The sequence below is a fragment of the Salvelinus sp. IW2-2015 genome, linkage group LG2, assembly GCF_002910315.2.
Source record: "Salvelinus sp. IW2-2015 linkage group LG2, ASM291031v2, whole genome shotgun sequence".
Lineage (NCBI taxonomy): Eukaryota > Metazoa > Chordata > Actinopteri > Salmoniformes > Salmonidae > Salvelinus > Salvelinus sp. IW2-2015.
Window position 1 is genome coordinate 24,657,590 of NC_036839.1, and position 27,676 is coordinate 24,685,265.

General features: G+C 43.3%; 1 protein-coding gene across 1 annotated transcript in view; it reads left to right on the top strand.

Annotated features, from left to right (window-relative positions):
* lrp1bb (low density lipoprotein receptor-related protein 1Bb) overlaps window positions 1-27,676 on the top strand; it is a 393,420-nt gene that overhangs the window by 78,808 nt on the left and 286,936 nt on the right. The window contains exons 6-8 of the mRNA XM_070446279.1: window positions 824-1,081; window positions 1,853-2,015; window positions 20,267-20,489. Of these exons, the coding sequence (XP_070302380.1) occupies window positions 824-1,081; window positions 1,853-2,015; window positions 20,267-20,489 (644 nt within the window). The remainder of the gene's footprint in view (window positions 1-823; window positions 1,082-1,852; window positions 2,016-20,266; window positions 20,490-27,676) is intronic.

A 27,676-nucleotide genomic window follows, 5' to 3' on the forward strand; every position in this document is an offset into this window, starting at 1 on the left:
TTGTCATGAATCAAAACCATATTTCTGTCTCTCTCAAACTCTCTTAGGTAATTGCAGTTTTAGAAATGATGTTAATGGTAGATGCTGATGTTTTTCATGCAGGACTTGTTTGACACATGTTGTACAGTAGAGAAACGTAGAGTCTATATTTTGTTGAATGAAGACCACAGTTTTGCATTCAAGAGAACAATGTCTTTATCAGAGAGCTTGACTGGCACCTCAAATGGCACCCTATTCCCCTATGGGCCCTGGTCAAAAGTATTGCGTTACATAGGAAATAGAGTGCCATTTGGGATGCAGAAAATGTGCTTCTATGAGAAAACCAAAGCCCCCTCCATGCTACAATGGTATCTCATGGAGTTATAGGCAGCTCCTAAAGGTTGGCTTAGAGGGATCAGGGTAAAGATAAGTGTTTTTCACAGTGGACACACTGATTTATTGCCCATATTAGGAGAGCCAGCCCTGACTTGAACTTGTGTGGGGGATCGGGATAAAGCAGGGCTTTTTGGGGTGAGCTCAGTAGCAGAGAAAGTACACGGTCAATTAGGCCTCAGACATGGGTTGTGTTAGCTTAGCAGTCAGGAAGAGATAACCGCTGTAGAGAACATTAAATCTGATGTAGCTTTGATGTGTTGCTCATTCCTTATGGATATTGTTCTGTTCAGTTATACATTACAGAAATGAACTGAAGAAAATCCAGGTTTTGTATAATATATCTTCCACATCGGAGTCCTCCTGGGTTGATAAAGGCCTTTTACATTCCATGTGAAGAATTTTCACCGTGTTGTTTTTTCCCCCACTATTTCTTCTTCTTGTGTTCCAGACCCTGGCGACAGTCCTCCAGCTCTGCTGATTGTAAGGTCAGATCACATAGCAACCACAAGACTAAACGGATCTAATCTACAGACTTTGAGACTGTTGGAAAAATATGGATCCCTTTCATTGGATTACTATTACCAGGAAGAGGAAGTGTGTTGGCTTCTATCCTCAGATTCCACTGGAAGGCTTCGCTGTGCTAAGATGAAGAATCTGAATGGATTTACAATGGAAAAGGATATCAAAACAGTACAAAGTTTACAAAGTACGTCTTGCATTGTGTCAAGTTGTCAATGAAATTCTCTCGCTTACAATGTTTGGCAACTATTGATTTATCAAGCACACTCAGACATGCCCCTTCAGAATGCCTTAAAACACTCCCTGTCTCACTCTTTCCCTACCTCTGCCTCCCTCTATGTCTCTATTTTCCCCACTAACTTTCACAATGTACACTTAGAAAAAAGGGTTCCAAAAGGGTTCTTTGGCTCTCCCCATAGGAGAACCCTTTTTGGTTCTAGATAGAACCCTTATAGGTTCCATGTAGAACCCTCAGTAGAAAAGGGTTCTACCTGGAACCAAAAATGGTTCTTCAAATGGTTCTCCTATGGGGACAGCCGAGGAACTCTTTTAGGTTCTAGATGGCACCTTTAAGAGTGTAGGAAATGCTTACCCAATGAAATTCCCATGGTCACTTTCTACTTCAGGGTCATTGTAATGCAATTAGGTTTGGAATGCTTTAGACACATGTGTTTAAGACAACCTAGCTATTCTATCCTGTTTATTCAAGATTTTAAGGAATGCTGCTCACGCTCAGTATTCCATCAATGTCAGATTCCAAACTTACTACACATACCTTACATTCAGTTATGTGTCTTTACCTTTAGTAAATAAAATGAATGTAAATGAGAAAATGTGATCTAACATAATGGAAGATTAACAAGTGTATCCTCACAACATGTAATTTGATACAAATATATTTAATCAAAGAAAGGTTTAATGGCAAGAATTTAATGACATTCTTTGTTTTTCTCCATAGATGTAGAGCACATGACCATCGATTGGCTCACTGGAAACTTTTACTTTGTGGACCGTGTAAGCGACAGGATATTTGTTTGCAACCGTGTTGGGGACACCTGTGTCACCATTATAGATTTAGATCTGACCAATCCTAAAGGAATCGCTGTGGATCCACTTATGGGGTGAGTTAGCTTTGTACACTTTCTTTGACTTTGACTGACAATTATAAGAGCAACCTATGGTATCCCTAACTTCCTTTGGATCCGTCTATTGTCACTGATCTTGTCACATACCCATCGTGTCCATTTTAAATGACATAGAAACCAGTTGGCTGTTATTCAATCACTGCATGTAGTGGTTTTCCAGATAGCACTTCTAGAAGTGTGTTTGATTTCCACTATAACACATCACAGATCGGGGTAGTAAACACTTCAMAACTGGCACTTCTGAAAAAGCATTCCAGAAACCCACTACAGTGTGTTCAATTGATTGAATTAAAGCCTTTCTCAAAATGTTAAGTCTTTAAAATGGCCTACCGTACCATAATAACTATATGCATGATTGCCTATCCTTACATCATGCAGATATTTGCTTTACTTTCGGAGCATGTCTAGCATAATTTGCTGGGGAGGCAGTGCTCCAGACAGCTCCCACTGTCACTACCTTGGTTACCTTGTCCCGGACCTGCTGTTTTCGACTCTCTCTCTCTACCGCATCTGCTGTCTCTAACTCTGAATGCTCGGCTATGAAAAGCCAACTGACATTTACTCCTCAGGTGCTGACCTGTTGCACCCTCTACAACCACTGTGATTATTATTATTTGACCCTGCTGGTCATCTATGAACGTTTGAACATCTTGGCCATGTACTGTTATAATCTCCACCCGGCACAGCCAGAAGAGGACTGGCCACCCCTTAGAGCCTGGTTCCTCTCTAGGTTTCTTCCTAGGTTCCTGCCTTTCTAGGGAGTTTTTCCTATTCACCATGCTTCTGCATCTGCATCTGCATTTCTTACTGTTTGGGGTTTTAGGCTGGGTTTCTGTATAGCACTTTGTGACATCGGCTGATGTTAAATAGGCATTATAAATATATTTTATTGATATTAGTATTCACTGATTTCCCCTCACATCCCCCAGTATAAAACTCCCCATTTGTGTTTCTGTCACCACAGCAAAGTACCCAAGCCACTGTTTGGTGAGACAAAATGGCTCTCTGAAACTCTTGCTTCAAACTGTAAATCCTGAAATGTATGGAAGAGGGAGAGAACAAGTGAAGAGTGAGGCAATACAAAGAGTCCTCCAAGGAGAGAATGGAGGCCTGATTATGGAGTCATCAGCAGCTAAAAGGGCTTCTGTTCTGTTGTAATATTCCCAGGGAGAAGGAACCCAGGAGCTCAACAGAGAGAGTCAGACCCATTATATTCATGAGGTTACAAGAACAGGCAATGGGCATGCATTCAGAGCAGCTTTTTAATGAGAATCCTTTCTCTGAGAGATGCTGTATCGTAGCACCAGGGCTCTTAGCAGAGCAAAGACCATTCACAGTGCAAACAATATCAGAATGAGAGCATCGGAGCTTCTCATCTCAATGTGTGTTACTTGGCGGTTATATACGAGCCTCGATTATACCTGTCCTCTTAAAGCTAATATGTACTCTGAACTAATTTGATGGATAAAACATTTACAGTTCTTTCCCTCAGCTAGCCTCAGCGTCCAGATTATTCAATCTAACTTCAGATGCATGCCGCTGGTTCTCAGTATAGCTCCTCTATCTCTAAATAATGCAGTGTCTACTCTGCACAGCAAAATGATTCCTGTGAAGTGAAATGTTTATTGATACACGGATGTTAGATTGATTTCTCACATCCTCGCAATGTATTCCCCCACTTCATTCCCCAAAACGTTTCCTTCATATTAGAGCTGGGCATCATGGCATAAAAATCATAATCTCATATTTTTTTACAATTCACGATATATATGTATATTGTTTTTACGTTTTCTCTAAATAAGCTTTGTTCCACAGTTAAAGGTCAATAAACTGCATTTGAAATAGTCAGGAGTAATCTAATTCAGGCATGTAAAATTATACCTAGGCTAAATATAAACTTCCACAACAATAAGACCCACTAACAATTGAATTATAAAAATAAAAAAAAACAGTTTAACATGCTTTAAAAAAATAATCACTGCAATAATCACTTTCAAGTCTGTCTATGAAAATTCAATTTTGTTACTAATTTTACCAAAACCATGCACAATGCACATCCACAATAATAACCAACTTCTTGTAGCATGCACTAGCCTTCTTGTAGCGGCAGTAGCCTAGTGGTTAGAGCGTTGGGCCAGTAACCAAAAGGTTGCTAGTAGTTGAATCCCCGAGCTGACAAGGTAACAATCTGTCGTTCTCCCCTGAACAAGCCAGTTAACCCACTGTGCCTAAGTCCATCATTGTAAATATGAAATTGCTTCTAACTGATTTGCCTAGTTAAATAAAGGGTAAATAAATAAAATAAAAAATGAACACAGGTCTCAAACAATCTCTCAAGGACAAGCCCATGTGCTAGTCAATCAATCAATCAAATGTATTATAGAGCCCGTTTTACAACAGCAGTTGTCACAAAGTGCTTATACGAAAACCGAGTCTAAAACCCTGGAATGCAAGCAATGCAGATGTAGAGGCACGGTGGCTAGAAAAAACTCCCTAGAAAGGCAGGAACGTAGGAAGATATCTGGAGAGGAACCAGGCTCTGAGGGGTGGCTAGTCCTCTTCTGGCTGTGCCGGGTGGAGATTATAAGAGTACATGGCCATTAAGGCCAGATAGTTCTTCAAGATGTTAAAATGCTTCCATAGAGACCAGCAGAGTCGAATAATGATCACAGTGGTTGTAGAGGGTGCAAGAGGTCAGCACCTCGGGAGTTAATGTCAGTTGGCTTTTCATAGCAGAGCATTTAGAGGACGAAACAGCAGCAGAACAACAGAAACTGGGTCAGCAGCACGACCAGGTGGACTAGGGATGGGGACAGCCAGGAGTCAACAGGCCAGGTAGTCCTGAGGCATGGTCCTAGTGCTCAGGTCCTCTGAGAGTGGAGAGAGCAAGAGAGATGGGAGAATTAGTGGGATCATATCTAAGATCACACAGGACACCAGATAAGACAGGATAATTACACCAGATATAACATACTGACCCTAGCCCTCCGGCATGTAGACTATTGCAGCATAGATACAGGAGACTGACCCGGGGGGGTCGGGGGACACTGTGGCCCCGTCGAAAGTTACTCACAGACAGGGACAACCAGGCAGGATATAACTTCACCCACTTTGGCAAAGCACAAACCTCACACCAYTAAAGGGATCAACAGGCCACTAACTTACTACCCCGAGACAAGGCCAAGTAATGAGTAGCCAGGTAATCTTTATATTTCAAGTCTAGCCAACTTGGATTTATTTGCGTGTTAACAAGGTAGAACAGTTGAACAAACTGTTTTGAATAGACCTTCCTGTCAGTCTCCAAATGTTTGAACAACATACCCTGTTCACTTTGTTTAGATATTGAAATCAAGTGGCCTACCAGGATAAGAAGTTGCTTATTTCTCAGAATGAGAACACGTTACCAATTCCTTATATAAATGTGTCTTTTTATACTCATTGTACATTTATAAAAACAGACTAGACATCTAGCGGTAACAGACACTGAGCATTAATTTTCCACAACATGTTCATTGATACTCTCCTTTTTATACTGAACAAAAATATAAACGCAACATGCAACAATTTCAAAGATTTTACTTAGTTACAGTTCATATAAGGAAATCAGTCAATTGAAATAAATAAATAATACTGGGCAGGGGCGCAACCATGGGTGAGCCTAGGAGGGCATAGGCCCACCCACTTGGAAGCCAGGCCCACCCATTGGGGAACCAGGCCCAGCCAATAAGAATTCGTTTTCCCCCCACAAAAGAGCTTTATTACAGACAGAAATACTCCTCAGAACCCCCCCTCTCCCCTCTCAGACGATCCCGCAGGTGAAGAAGCCAGATGTGGAGGTCCTGGGCTGGCGTGGTTACACATGGTCTGCAGTTGTGAAGCCTGTTGGACATACTGCCAAATTCCAACAACGTTGGAGGCGGCTTATGGTAGATAAATTAACATTAAATTCTATGGCAACAGCTCTGGTGGACATTCCTGCAGTCAGCATGCCAATTGCACGCTCCCTTCAAAACTTGAGACATCTGTGGCATTGTGTTGTGTGACATTTTAGAGTGGCCTTTTATTGTCCCCAGCACAAGGTGCACCTGTGTAATGATCATGCTGTTTAATCAGCTTCTTGATATGCCACACCTGGTGGATGGATTATTTTGGCAAAGGAGAAATACTCACTAACAGGGATATAAGCAAAATTTGTGCACAACATTTGAGAGAGATACCTTTCATGAAAATTGAACATTTCTGGGATCTTTTATTTCAGCTCATGAAACACTTACATGTTGCGTTTATATTTTTGTTCAGTGTACAGTCTGCTCTGTCCACATTTTGAAGTTGAGACTTGAGACATAAAAGGGTAACGTAGAATGTTATGTTCTCATCTATTACAGTAAAATAAGGTCTCTAAGCATTTCAGTGTCCATATGACCGATTCTGATTTACCAACCCTCAAATGCAAATAGAGAGTTTAAACTGCTTGTTATTAGAGGAAGAACTTATCTTTGTATTTCTTGTGAGAGGCAGGGGGGGGGGGCATGGTGTCTGTGTGCAAGTGGGAAGGTGCACAGTGCTCACAGCACAGAAGGGGCAAAGGAGACAAGACCAAAAATAACAAAAAATAAAAAACCTTGATTCTTGCATTTGGAACATCGCGCTAAATCATACTTTAAAAAAAATCTAATACATTTTATATATCGCCCAGTCCTACTTCATATTATATCCTGATGCATAGTCATMTTACCCCTAAACATATCTACTTCTATCACTCCAGTATCATTGCACATTGTAAATATGGTACTGGAACTGACTCTGTATATAGTATGCTTACTTACATTCTTGTGTTTTTCATATTTTTATGTGTTCTTGTTCTACCTTATGTTATTTTTTTGTATTACATTGTTATTAATTACTGCATTGTTGGGTTTTGAGTTTGCAAGAAAGGCATTTCACTGTACTTGTGCATGTGACATTAACACTCAAAACTTCAGAAGAAATGACTCTGTGTTGTTTTTCTAAAGCAATGTGGCTTGTCTGTTATGATTCACTGTGAATCTATGCAGTGTGTTGAAGTGACTGTGATTGCATGGAGAATGACAAACATTCCCTTTTAACGTCATGAAAATATAATGCAATTACTTCCTAAGACAAACATGCCTGTTTACTTGACATGGCAATCATTAGTTGTGAGAAGGTTAGTCACATATATACAATGCTTTCAGAAGGTATGCAAACATACCCGTTAACGTTTTCCACATTTTGTTGTTACCGCCTGAATTCAAAATGGATTAAGTTGATATTTTTTTCTCTGACCGGTCTACACACACTAACCCATAATGAAAACATGTCATTAGACATTTGAGCAAATGTATAGAAAATTAAATACAGAAATGTCTCATTTACATAAGTATCCACACACCTGAGTCAATACTTGTTAGAATCACCTTTGGCAGTGATTACAGCCGTGAGTCTTTCTGGGTAAGTCTCTAAGAGCTTTGTATTCCTGGATTGTACAATATTTGCACATTATTATTTTTTAAATGCTTGAAGCTCTGTTGAGTTGGTTGTTGATCATTGCTAGGAAGCCATTTTGAAATATTGGCATAGATTTAAGTCAAAACTGTGACTAGGCCACTCAGACATTGTCTTGGTAAGCATCTCCAGTGTATATTTGGCCTTGTGTTTTAGGTGTTGTCTGCTGAAAGGTGAATTTGTCTCCAAGTGTCTGTTGGAACCAGGTTTCCTCTAGGACTTTGCTGTGCTTAGGTCTATTTCGTTTATTTTTATCCTGAAAAACTCCTTAGTCCTTGCCCATGACAAACATACCCATAACATGATGCAGACACCACCATGCTTGAAAATGAAGAGTGTACTCAGTGATGTGTGGGTGTGGATTTGCCCAAATATAACGCTTTGTATTCAGGACATAAAGTATATTTATTTGCCACGTTTGTTTGCAGATTTACTTTGGTGCATGATTGGAATATTTTTATTCCATATAGGCTGCTTCTTTTCACTCTGTCATTTAGGTTAGTGTTGTGGAGTAACTCAATGTTGTTGATCAATACTCAGTTTTCTCCTATCACAGCCATTAAACTCTGAACTGTTTTAAAGTCACCATTGACATCATGGTGAAATCCCCTCCTCTCCGGCAAATGAGTTCAGAAGGACGCCTGTATCGCTGTAATACTGGTGGATTGATACACCACCCAAAGGGTAATTAATAACTTCACCATGCTCAAAGGATATTCAATGTCTCCTTTTTTTCCCATTTACCATAGGTGCCCTATTGTGGATGAATCAGTGTTTGAAATGCACAACTCCACTGTGTGACCTTACAGATAATTGTATGTGTGGATACAGAAATTAGGTAGTCATTCAAAAATCATGTTAAACACTATTATTGCACACAGAGTCCATGCAACTTATTATGTGACTTGTTAAGCAAATGTTACTTCTGAACTTATTTAGCTTGCCATAACAAAAGGTTGAATACTTTCTGACTCAAGACATTTCAGGTTTTAATTTTTAACTAATTTGACATAAGGGGTTTTGTGAGGCCAGTAACAAAAAAATCTAAATATAAAATTCAGGCTGTAACACAACAAAATGTGGAAAAAGTCAAGAGGAGTGAAAACTTGTAACGATCGTTTGTAGTAGTAGAAGGATCAGACCAAAGCGCAGCGTGGTAAGTGTTCATGTCTTTTTAATAAACAAAACTGAACACTGGAACAAAACAATAAACGAAGTGAACAAACGAAACAGTACCGTGTGGCGACAAACACTAACACGGAAGACTTAACCACCACAACCAAAAGACAAAACAGGTTACCTAAATATGGTTCCCAATCAGAGACAATGACAAACACCTGCCCTCGTTGATGGAACCATATCAGGCCAAACGCAAACTCAACATAGAAACACAAAACATAGATAACCCACCCAACTCACGCCCTGACCACACTAAAACAAAGAATACAAAAGAACTATGGTCAGAACGTTACAAAACTTTATGAAGGCACTGTACACTTTGGTTGAGTCATGAAAACTCGCTTTTCAACCACTCCACAAATTTCTGTTAAAACTATAGTTTTGGCAAGTCGGTTAGGACATCTACTTTGTGCATGACACAAGTAGTTTTTCCAACAATTGTTTACAGATAGATTATTAACTTCTAATTCACCATCACAATTCCAGTGGGTCAGAAGTTTACATACACTAAGTTGACTTGTGCCTTTTAACAGCTTGGAAATTTTCAGAAAATGATGTCATGGCTTTAGAAGCTTCTGATAGACTAATTGACATAAATTTGAGTCAATTGGAGGTGTACCTGTGGATGTATTTCAAGGCCACTTCAAACTCGTGCCTCTTTGCTTGACATCATGGGAAAATCAAACAAAATCAGCCAAGACCTCATAAAAAAATGGCATACCTCCACAAGTCTGGTTCATCCTTGGAGCAATTTCAGAAAGGCCTGAAGGTTCCACGTTCATCTGTACAAACAGTAGCACGCAAGTATAAACACCATGGACCATGCAGCCGTCATATCGCTCAGGAAGGTGACGTGTTCTGTCTTCTAGGAATGAACGTACTTTGGTGCGAAAAGTGCGCATCAATCCCAATATAACAGCAAAGGACCTTGTGAAGATGCTGAGGAAACAGGTACAAAAGTATCTATATCTACAGTAAAACGAGTCCTATATCGACATAATCTGAAAGGCCGCTCAGCAAGGAAGAAGCCACTGCTCCAAAACCGCCATAAAAAAGACGGACTATTGTTTGCAACTGCACATGGGGAGAAAGATCGTACTTTTTGGAGAAATGTCCTCTGGTCTGATGAAAAAAACAAAAACTGTTTGGCCATAATGACCATCGTTATGTTTGGAGGAAAAAGAGGGAGGCTTGCAAGCGAAGAACACCATCCCAACCGTGAAGCACGGAGGTGGCAGATCATGTTGTGGGGGTGCTTTGCTGCAGGAGGGACTGGTGCACTTCACAAAATAGATGGCATCATGAGGAAAGGAAAGTTGTGGATTTATTGAAGATACATCTCAAGACATCAGTCAGGAAGTTAAAGCATGGTCGCAAATGGATCTTCCAAATAGACAATTACCCCAAGCATACTTCCAAAGTTGTGCAAAATGGCTTAAGGACAACAAAGTCAAGGTATTGGAGTGGCCATCACAAAGCCCTGACCTCAATCCTATAGAAAATTTTGGGCAGAACTGAAAAAGCGTGTGAGAGCAAGGAGGCCTACAAACCGACTCATTACACCAGCTCTGTCAGTCGGAATGGGCCAAAATTCACCCAACTTATTGTGGGAAGCTTGTGGAAGGCTATCTGAAACATTTGACCCAATGTAACGGCGTTCCTCCTCCTCTTCATCCGAAGAGGAAGAGCAGGGATTGAACCAAGGCGCAGCGTTGTGATAATACATGATTTATTTAAACAAGGAACGAAAACACGAAGAACACTTGATAACTAACAAAACGGAGTAGACAGACCTGGACATGCGAACTTACATACAACGAAGAACTCACGAACAGGAAAATGACTACACAAACGAAGAACGAACGAAACAGTCCCGTATGGTGCAAACAAACACAGACACAGGAGACAACCACCCACCACAAACAATGTGACAACACCTACCTTAATATGATTCTCAATCAGAGGAGATGAAAACCACCTGCCTTTAATTGAGAACCATATTAGGTACCCATTAACCAACATAGAAACAGAAAACATAGACTGCCACCCAAACTCACGTCCTGACCAACTAACACATACAAAAACAACAGAAAACAGGTCAGGAACGTGACATAACCCCCCCCCTTAAGGTGCGAACTCCGGGCGCACCAGCACAAAGTCTAGGGGAGGGTCAGGGTGGGCATCTGACCACGGTGGTGGCTCAGAGCTCTGGGCGAGGTCCCCACCCCACATAGTCAATCCCAGCTTACTTCTCCCCTCAGAATGACCACCCTCTTATTCCACCCACCTAATATAAGAGGCAACACAAAAATAAGGGACAGCTCCGGGACAAGATAGCTCAGGACAGAGAGGTAGCTCAGGATAGAGAGGTAGCTCAGGGTAGAGGGGCAACTCCGGACTGAAGGGCAGCTCCGGACAGAGAGACAGCTCTGGACTGAGGGGCAGTTCTGGATACATGGCAGCTCTGGACGCTCATGACTAGCTGACGGCTCTGGACGCCATGGCTGGTGACGGCTCTGGACGCTCATGGCTGGCTGACGGCTGCGTCGACGCTCATGGCTGGCTGACGGCTCTGGACGCTCATGGCTGGCTGACGGCTCTGGACGCTCATGCTGGGCTGACGGCTCTGGACGCTCATGGCTGGCTGACGGCTCTGGCTGCTCATGGCTGGCTGACGGCTCTGGACGCTCATGGCTCCTGGCGGCTCTAGCAGATCCTGTCTGGTTGGCGGCTCTGGCAGATCCTGTCTGGTTGGCGGCTCTGGCAGATCCTGTCTGGTTGGCGGCTCTGCAGATCCTGTCTGGTTGGCGGCTCTGGCAGATCCTGTCTGGTTGGCGCTCTGGCAGATCCTGTCTGACGGATGGCTCTAGCGGCTCCTGACTGACTATCGGCTCTGACGGCTCGGACAGACGGGCGGCTCTAATGGCTCGGGACAGACGGATGGCTCAGACGGCCACTGGGGAGACGGATGGCTCAGATGGCGCGGGGAGACGGATGGCTTCAGAATGGCGCTGGGGAGACGGATGGCTCAGATGGCGCTGGGGAGACGGATGGCTTCTGGCCGGATAAGGCGCACTGTAGAACTGATGCGTGGTGCCGGAACTGGAGGCACCGGGCTAAGGACACGCACCTTCATGCTAGTGCGGGGAGCAGGAACAGGGCACACTGGACTCTCAAAGCGTACTATTTGCCTGGTGCGTGGTACCGGCACTGGTGGCACCGGGCTGAGGGCACGCACATCAGGATGAGTACGGGGAGAAGGAACAGTGTGTACAGGGCTCTGGAGACGCACAGGTGGCTTAGTGCGTGTGCCGGAACTGGAGGCACTGGGCTGGGAACACGCATCATAGGAAGAGTGCGTGGAGGAGGAACAGGGCTCTGAAAACGCACTGGAAGCCTGGTGCGTGGTGTAGGCACTGGTGGTACTGGGCTGGGGCGGGGAGGTAGCGCCGGAAATACCGGACCGTGCAGGCGTACTGGCTCCCTTGAGCATTGAGCCTGCCCAACCTTACCTGGTTGAATGCTCCCCGTCGCCCACCCAGTGCGGGGAGTGGAATAACCCGCACCGGGCTATGTAGGCGAACTGGGGACACCATGCGTAAGGCTGGTCCATGTAAGCCGGCCCAAGGAGACGCACTGTGGCCAGATATGTAGAGCGGCTTCATGGCACTTGGCTCAATGCTCAATCTAGCCCTACCAGTGCGGGGAGGTGGAATAACCCGCACCGGGCTATGCACACGTACAGGAGACACCGTGCGCTCTACTGCGTAACACGGCGTCTGCCCGTACTCCCGCTCTCCACGGTTAGCCTGGGAAGTGGGCGCAGGTCTCCTACCTGCCCTTGGCCCACTACCTCTTAGCCCCCCCAATAATTTTTGGGGTTCTTCACGGGCTTCCGGCTAGCCACGTACCTTCATAAATCCGGTCTCTCTCTCCCGTTGCCTCCGCTCTCCTAATCGCCTCCAGCTGTTCCCATGGAAGGCGATCTCTTCCAGCTCGGATCTCCTCCCATGTTAGCAACCTTTTCCATTTAACACATCCTCCCATGTCCACTGCTCGAACTCACGCTGCTTGGTTCTGGATTGGTGGGTGGTTCTGTAACGGCGTTCCTCCTCCTCTTCATCCGAAGAGGAAGAGCAGGGATTGAACCAAGGCGCAGCGTTGTGATAATACATGATTTATTTAAACAAGGAACGAAAACACGAAGAACACTTGATAACTAAACAAAATAACAAAACGGAGTAGACAGACCTGGACAGCGAACTTACATACAACGAAGAACTCACGAACAGGAAAATGACTACACAAACAAGAAGAACGAACGAAACAGTCCCGTATGGTGAAAACAAACACAGACACAGGAGACAACCACCCACCACCAAACAATGTGACAACACCTACCTTAATATGATTCTCAATCAGAGGAGATGAAAACCACCTGCCTCTAATTGAGAACCATATTAGGTACCCATTAACCAACATAGAAACAGAAAACATAGACTGCCCACCCAAACTCACGTCTGACCAACTAACACATACAAAAACAACACAAAACAGGTCAGGAACGTGACACCCAAGTTAAACAATTTAAAGACAATGCTACCAAATACTAATTGAGTGTATGTAAACTTCTGACCCACTGGGAATGTGATGAAAGAAATAAAAGCTGAAATAAATCATTCTCTCTACWATTATTCTGACGTTTCACATTCTTAAAATAAAGTGGTGATCCTAAAACAGGGAATTTTTACGAGGATTAAATGTCAGGAATTGTGAAAAACTGAGTTTAAATATATTTGGCTAAGGTGTATGTAAACTTCCGACTGTACATGCATGCACTCACGGACGTCAGGATTTTGCTGTTGACGTGGCATGTGTTTTGAGGGATGATGGTGTAGGAGTAGAGTTTGTGTGCAAGACCGTCGGGGGAGCAGGGAGCTGGGTGTGATTGGTTATCAGGAGCAAGCATTTTTCTGGGCTCCTCTCTCTTTAATTGGTGAGACATGGCTACAGCTGTTTCTGGTGAAGGAGAGAGCAGAGGGTCTGTCAGCCCGGGGCAGTGGTGTGGAAACAAAAATAAATTGGGGAGTTTGGTGATAGCTGATAGCAGCACAGCATGAGGCGCAATGTTTACAGAATATGTTCTGACACCACCCTCCATTTTATTGTGCTGTTTAGATCATTTTCTTTCTTTCATGGAGAGGAATGCTATTCTTTTACTTTTTGCTTCTGGAAAGGTTTGGTGGATATGGTCTACTCTTCCCACTGTTAAGAGGATCTCTGAAAAGGAATTGAAATGAGAGTAAACTTTGTTCAATCTTGCCTGTGGTAGTTTTAGTTACGCTCTAACTTCCCAAACAATTAATACTGACTGAGGGGGCATATTTTTCCATCATCATATTTTGATGGGAGAATGGGTTTTAATTGGCTAAACAAAAAACAAAAAAACAATTATGTTTATGAGTATAGTGAGGCCTTGAGTTCCTTTTCAATTTGATTGTGGAACATACAGTGCATTCAGAAACTATTSAGATCCCTTCCCTTTTTCTACATTTTGTTACGTTACAGTCTCATTCTAAAATGGGTTAAATACAAAAAATGACATTTATAAAAAATGTAAAAACAGAAATACCTTGTTTACATAAGTATTCAGACCGTTTGCTATGAGACTAGAAATTGAGCTCAGGTGCATGGCCAAGCACAACTCCAACACCATCATTAATTGTCCCAGCGTCGTTCGGGTTAGGGTTTGGCCGRGGTAGGCCGTCATTGTAAATAAGAATTTGTTCTTAACTGACTTGCCTAGTTAAATAAAGGATAAATAAATAAATAAATAAAAATAAAAAAAAATAACGTTTGCTGATGACACAACAGTGGTAGGCCTGATCACCGACAATGATGATATAGCCTATAGGGAGGAAGTTAGAGACTTCCTCCCTATTTGAGCAAGACAAAGGAGCTGATCGTGGACTATAGGAATAGGAGAGCCGAACAGGCCCCTATTAACATCAACGRGACTGAAGTGTAGCGGGTCGAGAGTTTCAAGTTCCTTGGTGTCCACATCACCAACAAACTACCATGGTCCAAACACACCAAGACAGTTGTGAAGAGGGCATRACAACACCTTTTCTCCCTCAGGAGATTTGGCATGGGTCCCCAGATCCTCAAAAGTTATACAGCTGCACCATCGAGAGCATCCTGACCGGTTGCATCACCACCTGGTATGACAACTGCTTGGCATCTGACTGTAAGGCGCTACAGAGGGTGGTGCGTACGGCCCAGTACATCACTGGGGCCAAGCTTCCTGACAACCAGGACCGATATATTTGGCAGTGTCAGAGGAAGGCCCCAAAAATTGTCAAAGACTCGTCACCCAAGTCATAGACTGTTCTCTCTGCCTCCGCACAGTAGGCGGTACCGGAGCGCCAAGTCTAGGACCTAAATGCTCCTTAACAGCTTCTACCCCCAAGCCATAAGACTGCTGAACAACTAATCAAATGGCCACCCAGGACTACAGTATCTATATTGCCCCCCCCCCCCCCCCCCCCCAACACACACACACTTTGTTTTTACACTGCTGCTACTTGCTGTTTATCATCTATGCATAGTCACCTTTACAAATAACCTCGACTACCCTGTACCCCCGCACATTAACTCGGTACCCCCTCTATATAGCTCCTCGTTTTGTGTTATGTACATTTCTTGTGTTACTTTTTGATTGATTAGGGTCTCGAGCTTGATGACGAGTTTGGAGGGTACTATGGTGTTAAATGCTGAGCTGTAGTCGATTGAACAGCATTCTCACATAGGTATTCCTCTTGTCCAGATGGGTTAGGGCAGTGTGCAGTGTGGTGCGATTGCGTCGTCTGTGGACCTATTGGGTCAAGCAAATTGGAGTGGGTCTAGGGTTTCAGGTAGGGTGGAGGTGATATGGTCCTTGACTAGTCCTCAAAGCACTTCATGATGACGAGAGTGAGTGCTACGGGGCGGTAGTCGTTTAGCTCAGTTACCTTAGCTTTCTTGGGAACAGGAACAATGGTGGCCCTCTTGAAGCATGTGGGAACAGCAGACTGGGATAAGGATTGATTGAATATGTCCGTAAACACACCAGCCAGCTGGTCTGCGCATGCTCTGAGGACGCGGCTGGGAATGCCGGTCTGGCCTGCAGCCTTGCGAGGGTTAACACGTTAAATGTTTTACTCACCTTGGCTGCAGTGAAGGAGAGCCGCAGGTTTTGGTAGCGGGCCGTGTCAGTGGCACTTTGTTGTCCTCAAAGCGAGCAAAAAAGTTATTAGTCTGTCTGGAGCAAGACATCCTGGTCCGCGACGGGGCTGGTTTTCTTTTTGTAATCCGTGATTGACTGTAGACCCTGCCACATACCTCTTGTGTCTGAGCTGTTAATTGCGACTCTACTTTGTCTCTGTACTGGCACTTAGCTTGTTTGATTGCCTTGCGGAGGGAATAGCTACACTGTTGTATCGGTCATGTTTCCGGTTACCTTGCCCTGGTTAAAAGCAGTGGTTTGCGCTTCAGTTTCACACGAATGCTGCCATCAATCCACGGTTTCTGGTTTGGGAATGTTTTAATCGTTGCTCACCGAATCAGTGTATAAATAAATAAACTCGCTCACCGAATCAGCGTATTTGTCAATGTTGTTGTTGGACGCAATGCGCAATGCAATCCACGTGATCGAAGCAGTCTTAAGCGTGGAATCAGATTGGTCGGACCAGCGTTGAACAGACCTGAGCGCGGGAGCTTCTTGTTTTAGTTTCTGTTTGTAGGCTGGAAGCAACAAAATGGAGTCGTGGTCAGCTTTTCCGAAAGAAGGGCGAGGGAGCCTTATATGCGTCGCGGAAGTTAGAATACAATGATCCAGGGTTTTACCAGCCCTGGTAGCACAATCGATATGCTGATAGAATTTAGGGAGTTTTGTTTTCAGATTAGCCTTGTTAAAATCCCTAGCTACAATGAATGCAGCCTCAGGATGTGTGGTTTCCAGTTTACATAGAGTCAGATAAAGTTCGTTCAGGGCCATCGATGTGTCTGCTTGGGGGGAATATATACGGCGTTGATTATAATCGAAGAGAATTCCCTTGGTAGATAATGCGGTCGACATTTGATTGTGAGGAATTCTAAGTCAGTGTAACAGAATGACTTGAGTTCCTATATGTTGCTATTATCACACCACGTCTCATTAATCATAAGGCATACCCCCCCCCCCCGTCCCTCTTCTTACCAGAAAGATGTTTGTTTCTGTCGGCGCGATGCGTGAAGAAACCAGCTGGCTGCACCGACTCCGTTAGCGTCTCTCGAGTGAGCCATTTTCGCTGAAGCAAAGAACGTTACAGTCTCTGATATCTCTCTGGAATGCTACCCTTGCTCGGATTTCATCAACCTTGTTGTCAAGAGACTGGACATTGGCGAGTAGTATGCTAGGGAGTGGATCGCGATGTGCCCGTCTCCGAAGCCTGACCAGAAGACCGCTTCGTTTGCCCCTTTTACGGCGTCGTTGTTTAGGGTCGCCGGCTGGGATCCGATCCATTGTACTGGGTAGAAGGCAAAATACAGGATCCGCTTCGGGAGAGTCATATTCCTGGTCGTAATGATAGTGAGTTGACGTTGCTCTTATATTCAGTAGTTCCTCCCGACTGTATGTAATGAAACCTAAGATTACCTGGGGTACCAATGTAAGAAATAACACGTAAAAAAACTAAATACTGCATAGTTTCCTAGGAACGCGAAGCGAGGCGGMCATCTCTGTCGGCGCCGGAAGTAGTCAGGGTCTAGGGAAAGATTAATGGAGCAAAGTACAGAGATCCTTGATGAAAACCTGGTCCAGAGCAATCAGTACCTCAGACTGGGGCGAAGGTTCCCCTTCCAACAGGACAATGACCCTAAGCACACAGCCAAGACAATGCAGGAGTGGCTTCGGGACAAGACTCTGAATGTCCTTGAGTGGTCCAGCCAGAGCCCGGACTTGAACCCAATCGAACATCTCTGGGGAGACCTGAAAATAGCTGTGTAGCGACGCTCCCCAACCAACCTGACAAAGCTTGAGAGGATTTGCAGAGAAGAATGGGAGAAACTCCCCAAATACAGGGATGCCAAGCTTGTAGTATCATACCCAAGAAGACTCAAGGCTGCAATCACTGCCAAAGGTGATATTAAAAAAWATATATTTGTATAAATTTCCCCAAAAATATGAAAACCTGTTTTTGCTTTGCGTGTAACCTGTATTGTGTGTAGATTGATGGAGATTTGTATGTATTCATTTATTTTCGAATAAGCCTGTAACSTAACAAAATGTGGAAAAAGTCAAGGGGTCTGAATACTTTCCGAAGGCACTGTACGTACTTTAAACCCCTCTAAACCCTTTAGATAAATACATCCTCAACAATATGAAACCAAGTGCGCTCTCTCCTCATATTATCTGTTGTTGTATGTTCTCTGCAGTGCAGGCCTCCAAGTTAGGATTGAGTAGGTGAGGAATTGGATGATTGGATGTAACCACTTCCTATTTGAAGATGTGGAGAGCAGTAGGACTGTTATCTTTTCAATCGAATTGTCACTGAAATCACAAAGTGAATGTAAATTGAACTTCTCTATTCGGTCCCTATATCTACAGCATCTTTCATGGTTATTTAATAATCCATGGATAAAAATACAAAAGCAACAATACCTTGATATATTATGTGTATAATGAGTCGGTAGTCATTGTCTGTTTGATGGAGGTCATGGTACAACCTAAATGTCACCCCACTGCATGAACCTAAGATGTTTTGAAGAGAAACCTKCTTCTTGTGATTCTAAACAACTATTGTAAACGTTCACAAAATACATTTACAAAGGGGAAAGAAAATAGACTTCAGATAAGACTTGCAAAGACCATCAGGATTATTTTCATACTGTTTGTTTCAACGTAAACTACAAACCTTGTTGTGTCTCCTGAATTCCTAATTGCACTGTATCAGCAACAATCCTAATCCCAGAAACCCATCATTGGTATGCCACATAGAGGCTCACCTGTTCAGGGAGTTGTTTTTCTCGCTGAAGGAGGCTATTTTTCATCCCAGCATGTATCTCGGGGTTCAAAGGTCACCACTATATCTCTCCTGACTTGACTTGTATGGATTAAGTGGGCTCTCTGGCTCCAGCTCCCCTCAGCTCCCTGACTGTCTTGCTCTCTTGTTATCGTCCTCTCTGGCCTGGTGCTGTATGCCTCAGAGAGCCACAATGAAACCATGAGCATGGCAGCCCTGATGCTTCCACATCAATTTAGAGGTTGCAAAATTCCGGTAACTTTCTCAAAATTCCCTGGTTTTCTAGAAATCCTGATTGGAAGGTTCTGAGTTTCCTGCCTATTCCGACCTGATTCTGGGAATCTTCCAACCGGGATTTCTGGAAAACCTGGGAATTTGGGGGAAATTACTTATCAATTACTTTCTTTGCAATAGTRCTCATGTAAAGAAAGGAGAATAAACTGAGACTCCCAGTGCCCCGCGTCTAGAGTTTGTATTGTCGCTTTCTTTCCGTCTTTTAAAGAAACCAGATTTGTGAATACATTTTGTCTTCCTTTAATTAGGTATATGGCACTACACATTGAATGGTTGTTTTAAAGCAAAAGCATTTCCAATTAGATACTGTATAAGAGGTGATTCCTTGAACGAACTGGCTATAGACTGCTAACTTAACAGTGGGTATTCGTGGGAGGTTTGTTTAGACAGCCATACAACACTACAATACCATGYTGGCCCTGATACACCATTTCCTTTTCTGTACATGTAGATAGAATCAGGAAATGAATAGTTTAATTGATAAGACTTACAATGATAAGGTTCAATGGACTAACTTTATTTTCATACTATGCCTGCAATTAGACCTTGAGCAATGGGTTTTGTCACAATTCTTCTTGAAGTATCTGTTTTTATTAATGTCATCTCCTTCAATTTGTATACCTGTAGGCTATATACAGTCACTTACGTTCATTTATAACTGTCCTTGGTAGTTGGCGTTAAAATGCAGTAATTGTGCAGTAATGGTTACAAAACGTTGTGTGGATATGCCTGAATAATAACCATGAATGAATAAGGCACCGGGCATGAATAACCATAAGCTATTATTGTGTTGGTGTATATAAGCATGAGTTGCAAAATTCTGGGAACTTTCAATAATTCCCTCCTGTTTCTGGGAATCTTCCGTCCCGGATTTCGGGAAAACCAGGGAATTTATTGACAGTAAAAGGCAGAATACTGTATTCAGAAATCCTCAACAATGATTTACACTCAAGGGCTATCTAATGTGCTTATGTTAAGCATATATTTACTGTTATTTCTCTTCCTGGAACCTGTGTTCAATTGGTTAGAGTGTGGTGCTAGCAACGCAAAGGTTACGGGTTCAAGTCCTGCAGGCATCACATACCCCTATTATGCCAACTATGTATTCACTCACTCTACTGTAAGTCACTTTGAATATAAGCATCTGCTAAGTGGCATATTTATACAAATGTCTATATCATCTTCATACAGGATGCTGTTCTTCACTGACTATGGGAACGTAGCCAAGGTGGARCGGTGCCACATGGACGGCACCAACCGAACCAGACTGGTGGATTACAAGACAGAGCAACCCACAGCTGTGGCCCTGGACTTGGTCAAGAAGCTGGTGTACTGGGCAGACTCCTACCTGGATTACATTGAAGTAGTGGATTACAATGGGAAGAACAGGCATGCAGTCATCCAGCGGAGTCAAGTGAGTGTCAAGCTTCATTCTGTTGTTGCTGAGCTGAGCTCTGCTTCTGATGATTGTCTTCTTGAGTTTACAGCTTACATACCACATATATTAGTCTGTGGATGTTTATATGGATAATATGAGGAAACAATCTGAAATGTGTTTGTCCAATTTGTGGCTCAGTGGTTAAGAGCATGGTGCTAGCAAAGCCAAGGTTGTGGGTTCAAATCCTGAAAGCATCACATACTAACACAAAACTGATATCAAACCTTCCTTAATACAGACTGACAACTACAGTAACATCTTTCTAAAACTAGACTTGGTTGGGAGGGCATTTCAGGGCAACTGATTATTCCTTTCTTCTAGCTACTGTATGACTTTTATCTTGCCCATGTTGCTATAAGGGCACAAGGCGAGATCCATATGCAGACACAGGAGGCAGACGGTTCAGGTCWGATRTTTATTATAACACAAGGGGTAGGCACTAGGCAGGTCGGGTACAGGCAACCGTTCATAAACCAGGTCAGAGTCCAAACAGTACAGGCATAAAAAATTCCCGAGGTCAGGACAGGCAGGTTTTCAGTAACCAGGTTCGAATCAAAACAGAATAAGGCATTAGGCAGGCTCGAGGTCAGGGCAGGAAGAATGGTCAGGCAGGCGGATTCAGTGTCAGGACAGGCAAGGGTCAAAACCACGAGGACTACGAAAAGCAGAGATTGGGAAAAATAGGATTTAGGAGATAACCGCTTGTTGACTTGGCAAACTAGATGAACTGGCACAGAGAGACAGAAAACACAGGTATAAATACACCAGGGATGATGAGCGACACCTGGAGGGGGTGGAGACAAGCACAAAGACAGGTGAAACAGATCAGGGTGTGACAGTTACTGTAGAGTAGAGACATTGTATGCATCCCAAATGGCACCATATTCCCTATATACAGTAGTGCACTACTTTTTACCAGAACCCTATAGGCCCTGGTCAAAAGAAATGCACTATATAAGGATAGGGTGCCATTTGTGTTGCAGACAAAAGGTTTGATATGGCTTGAATATGGATTTCACTGGGATACTGCATGGTGATTCATTAGTGTGGATGAGTTAGAGGATGTGAGATGAGGTCGCTTACAAATGATCCTTAGTCCTTAGTCCTTCTTACAGTACTACACTTTGGAGAAGGATAGGTCTAATTAGGGAATATCATTATTCAAAAGGAGGCTCCTTGAAAGCGACCTACTGTAGTGTGAGGGAGACTCATATTGTAGGCTATAATGATGGAGGGAAAGAAAGAGGCCAAGGCATATGAAATACACCTTATTGTGTGTGCAGGTGTTCTTAGGATAATGATGCCTCTTTCTGTTCATAAATGTGTGGCCTCAGCAGACCTCTGCATATCATCTCCATGACAAATGAAAGACATATTTAACTTTTTCTACTGGCAGACGATGTAGTGTTGCGTCTAAATCCATTTTATTTTTATTCCACTTACATTTCAGCTCATACATCACAGGGTTCAACCCAATACAAAAATTGACTCAACCTATTTTTGACAGGTTGAGTCAAAAATAGGGTTGCAAAGGGAGGGTATATTACTGGAAACTTTCAAAGTTTACCAAAAAACGACCTGAATTTTAAAGGATTTTATGTTATCTATCACAAGACATCTAGTGGCCCTTTTGGGTATTTCAGATTATCACAGATGTCTGTAATTATCTCTGGTCCTGCGTGTGGCCTTCACATGTAAAATATTTGAATAATAAAAATAAAAAATTCCGAAATATAAACCATAAACTTAGTGAATACCATTGGTATTACCAAAAACGTTGTGAATTCCAAAAATTACACAGCCTTGAAATATACTGGTTGATATTAATATTAGAAGCAAACTGTGTTCCTAAAAACATGATGGTTCACTGGTTTCCTGGTTGTTGTTATTCTTGTGCCACATGTCTTTCCGCCCCAGTGTTGAGGTGAGGCCCAGTGGGTTTAGGCTCACTTCCTGTGAACACTACTCACCCAACCCTGTCCTGTGTGTGTGTGTGTGTGTGTGTGTGTGTGTGTGTGTGTGTGTGTGTGTGTGTGTGTGTGTGTGTTGTGTGTGTGTGTGTGTGTGTGTGTGTGTGTGTGTGTGTGTGCGTACACACATGGAGGGTGTTGACATAGTAAATGTAGCGTGGAGGGCAAGGCGACAAGGTGAAAAATCTGTCTGTGCTCTGGAGAAAGGCATTTAACCCTAATTCCTTAAGAGTTGTCATTGATGGTAGCAGACCTGGTTGTTCTGTGGTCCCGTGTGGCTCAGTTGGTAGAGCATGGCGCTTGCAACGCCAGGGTTGTGGGTTCATTCCCACGGGGGGACCAGGATGAATATGTATGAACTTTCCAATTTGTAAGTCGCTCTGGATAAGAGCGTCTGCTAAATGACTTAAATGTAATGTAAATGGTTGTGACCCCACACTCCATTTCCAATGGTGTCTCACGGGAGTTGCGATATGCAAAAAAACAAATTTCCAATTCACAAATGCGTATTAAAACACACTTGTAGAGGATGAATATGACAAGCAAGATGGCGCCGACAAAGATGTTCGCCTAGCTTCAGGTCCTTAGTAATGTATTTTTATGTATCATTTCTTACATTGTTAGCCCAGAAAATCTCAAGTGTTATTACATACAGGCGGGAAGAACTATTGGATATAAAAGCGACGTCAAGTTAACAACATTACGACCAGGAATACGACTTTCCCGAAGCRGACCCTTTGTTCGKACCTCCACCCTGGACATGGGATCTTATCCCAGAGGCCGACCCAAAACAACGCGGTCGTCGCAGGAGAGGCAGACGGAGCGGCCTACTGGTCAGACTTAGAAAGCGAGCACACCATCCACCGCTTCCGATCATATTACTCGCCAATGTCCAATCTCTAGACAACAAGGTGGACAAAATCAATGCACGAGTTGCCTCCCAGAGAGACATCAGAGATTGTAACATTCTCTGTTTCACCGTAACATGGCTCACTCGAGATATGTTGTCAGTCGGTACAGCCACCCGGTTTCTTCATGCATTGCACTAACAGAAACAAACATCTCTCTGGTAAGAAGGAGGGCAGGGGTGTATGCCTTATGATTAACGACTCATGGTGTAATCATAACAACATACAGGAACTCAAGTCCTTTTGTTCACCTGACTTAAAATTCCTTACAATCAAATGCCGACCGCATTGTCTCGCAAGAGAATTCTCTTTGATTATAGTCACAGCCGTGTATATCCCCGCCAAGCAGATACCTTGACGGCCCTGAAAGAACTTCACTGGACTCTATGTAAACTGGAAACCATATATCCTGAGGCTGCATTTATTGTAGCTGGGGATTTTAACAAAGCTAATCTGAGAACAAAGCTTCCTAAATTCTATCCGCATATCAAATGCGCGACACGAGCTGGTAGCATTCTGGACCATTGCTACTCTAACTTCCCTGATGCATACAAAGCCCTTCCCCGCCCTCCCTTTGGCAAATCGAACCATGACTCCATTTTGTTGCTCCCATCCTATAGGCAGAAACTAAAACGGGAAACGCCTGTGCTCAGGTCTATCCAACGCTGGTCTGACCAATCTGATTCCACGCTTCAAGATTTGTTCGATCACATGGACTGGGATATGTTCCGGGTAGCCTCAAACAATAACATTGACGTATACGCAGAGTCGGTGTGCGAGTTTATTAGCAAGTGCATCGGAGATGTTGTACCCACTGAGAATATTAAAACCTTCCCTAACTAGAAACCGTGGATTGATGGCAGCATTCGTGCCTGGAAACATGACCACAATACAAACAGTGTAGTTATTCCCTCCGCAAGGCAATCAAACAAGCAAAGCGTCAGTATAGAGACAAAGTAGAGTCGCAATTCAACGCCTCAAACAYGAGACGTATGTGGCAGGGTCTACAGTCAATCACGCATTACAAAAAGAAAACCAGCCTCGTCGCGGACATCGACGTCTTGCTCCCAGACAAATAAAACAACTCCTTTGCTCGCTTTGAGAACAATACAGTGCATGACATGGCCAGCTACCAAGCCTGTGAGCTCTCCTTCTCCGTGGCCAACGTGAGTAAAACATTTAAACGTGTTAACCCTCGCAAGGCTGCCGAMCCAGAAGGCATCCCTAGCCGCGTCCTCAGAGCATGCGCAGACCAGCTGGCTGGAGTGTTTACGGACATATTCAATCAGTCCCTATCCCAGTATGCTTTCCCCACATGCTTCAAGATGGCCACCATTGTTCCTGTTCCCAAGAAAGTTAAGGTAACTGAACTAAATGACTATCGCCCCGTAGCATTCACTTCTGTCATCATGAAGTGCTTTGAGAGACTAGTCAAGGATCATATCACCTGCACCTTACCTGATACCATAGACCCACTCGCATTTGCCTTGGTCTCGACCCCGCCCTGTGCAATTGTGTCCTGGACTTTGACGGGACGCCCCCAAGTGGTGAAGGTAGGAAACAACATCTCCACCCCGCTGATCCTCAACACTGGGGTCCCACAAGGGTACTTTCTCAGCCCTCTCCTGTACTCCCTGTTCACCCATGACTGCGTGGCCATACACGCCTCCATCTCAATCATCAAGTGTGCAGACAACACTATAGTGGTAGGCTTGATTACCAACAACGGCGAGAAGCCTAMAGGGAGGAGGTGAGGGCCCCCCGGACTTCAGGAAACAGCAGAGGGAGCACCCGTCCATCCACATTGACGGGACAGTAGTGGAGAAGGTGGAAAGTTCTTCTTATTCGTCCCTTTAAATTTGTGTGTATAAGGTAGTCGTTGTGAATTTGTTAGATTACTTGTTAGATATTACTGCACTGTCGGAACTAGAAGCATAAGCATTTYGCTACACTCGTATTAACATCTGCTAACCATGTGTATGTGACCAATAACATTTGATTGGATTTTATTTTGTACAGTGCTTTCGGAAAGTATTCCAACCGTTTGACTTTTTCCACATTTTGTTACGTCAGACTTATTCTAAAATTGATTAAATGTTTTTTCCCCCTCGTCACTCCACACACAACAACCCATAATGACAAAACCAAAACTTTTTTTTTTTTTTTTAAATGTTTGCAAATGTATTAAAATAGAAAARCATAAGTATTCATACCCTTTACTCATTATATTGTTGAAGCACCTTTGGCAGTGAATACAGCCTCGAGTCTTCTTGGGTATGACGCTACAAGCATGGCACACCTGTATTTGGGGAGTTTCTCCCATTTTTCTCTGCACATCCTCTCAAGCTTTGTCAGGTTGGATGGGGAGTGACGCTGGACTGCTATTTTCAGGTCTCTCCAGAGATGTTCGATCGGGATCAAGTCCGGACTCTGGCTGGGCCACTCAAGGACATTCAGACTCATCCCGAATCCACTCCTGTGTTCTCTTGGCTGTGTGCTTTGGGTCGTTGTCCTGTTGGAAGGTGAACCTTCGCCCTAGTCTGAGGTTCTGATCGCTCTGGAGCAGGTTTTCATCAAGCATCTCTCTGTACTTTCYTCCGTTCATCTGTTTCTCGATCCTAACTAGTCTCCCAGTCCCTGCCGCTGAAGAACATCCCCACAGCATGATGCTTCACCATAGTGATGGTGCCAGGTTTCCTCCAGACGTGACACTTGGCATTCAGGCCAAAGAGTTCAATCTTGCTTTCATCTTTTTTCTCATGGTCAGAGTCTTTAGGTGCCTTTTGTTAAATTCCAAGTGGGATATCATGTGCCTTTTACTTTTTTTTACTGGCTTCCGTCTGGCCACTCTACCATAAAGGCCTGATTGGTGGAGTGCTGCAGAGATGGTTATCCTTCTGGAAGGTTCTCCCTTCTCCTCAGAGGAACTCTAGAGCTCTGTCAGATTGACCATCGGGTTCTTGGTCAACTCCCTTCTCCCCCGATTGCTCAGTTTGGCCTTGCAGACAGCTCTAGGAAGAGTYTTGGTTGTTCCAAACTTCTTCCATTTAAGAATGATGGAGACCACTGTGTTCTTGGGGACCTTCGATACTACAGAAATGTTTTGGTACCCTTCCCCAGATCTGAGCCTTGACACAATCATGTCTCAGAGCTCTACAGGCAATTCCTTAGACCTCAGGGCTTGATTTTTGCTCTGACATGCACTGTCAACTGAGGGACTTTAAACAGACAGGTGTGTGCCTTTCAAAATCATGTCCAATCAATTGAATTTACCACAGGTGGACTCCAATCAAGTTGTAGAAACATCTCAAGCATGATCAATGGAAACAGGATGCAGCTTAGCTCAATTTCGAGTGTCATAGCAAAGGGTTGTGAATACTTATGTAAATAAGGTATTTCTGTCTGAATTTACAACATTTTCTGAAAGACTGTTTTTTCTCTCTCGCTTTGTCATCCCAAAAAGTATTTAATCCATTTTAGAATAAGGCTGTAATGTAAAAAAAATGTGGAAAAAGTCAAGGGGTCTGAWAACTTTCCGAAGGCACTCTATATGTGTGAAATAGGACACATACACTGAGTGTACAAAACATTAAGAACATTAACCTCTTTCCATGGCATAGATTGACCAGGTGAATCCAGGTGAAAGCTAGGATCCCTTCTTGATGTCACTTGTTAAATCCTCTTCAACCAGTGAAGATGAAGGTGAGGAGACAGGTTAATTAGGGATAGAAGTCCCGCTAGCGGGACAACTTCCGGTGAAACTGGAGGGTGCGCAGTTCAAATACATTTTCAGAAATATTATGGATTTTAAACATTTATGTACATATCTTATAGTCTTATATTGTCTGAAAGCTTAAATGATTGTTAATCTAACTTCACTGTCCGATTTACAGGAGCTATTACAGCGAAAACATGACATGTGATTGTTTGAGGACGGCGCCCCACATCAATTTTTTTTCTCACAGGCACAGGTTTCATACATTCACAAATAACAATTAAATATTCACTTACTTTTTGAAAATCTTCCTCTGCCTTGTCATCCAAAAGGTCCCAGCTATTACATGTAGTGTCGTTTTGTTAGATAAAGTCCTTCTTTATATCCCAAAAAGTCAGTTTAGCTGGCGTTATCGATTTTAGTAATCCACTCGTTCAATATGCAGAGAAAGGAATCCAAAAATCTACCCCTAAACTTTGTTTGGTTTTTCTTTGGATTTTCTCCTACCATATCTATTGTGTTATAGTCTCCTACACTATTTWAAAATTTCTACAAACTTCAAATAGTTTT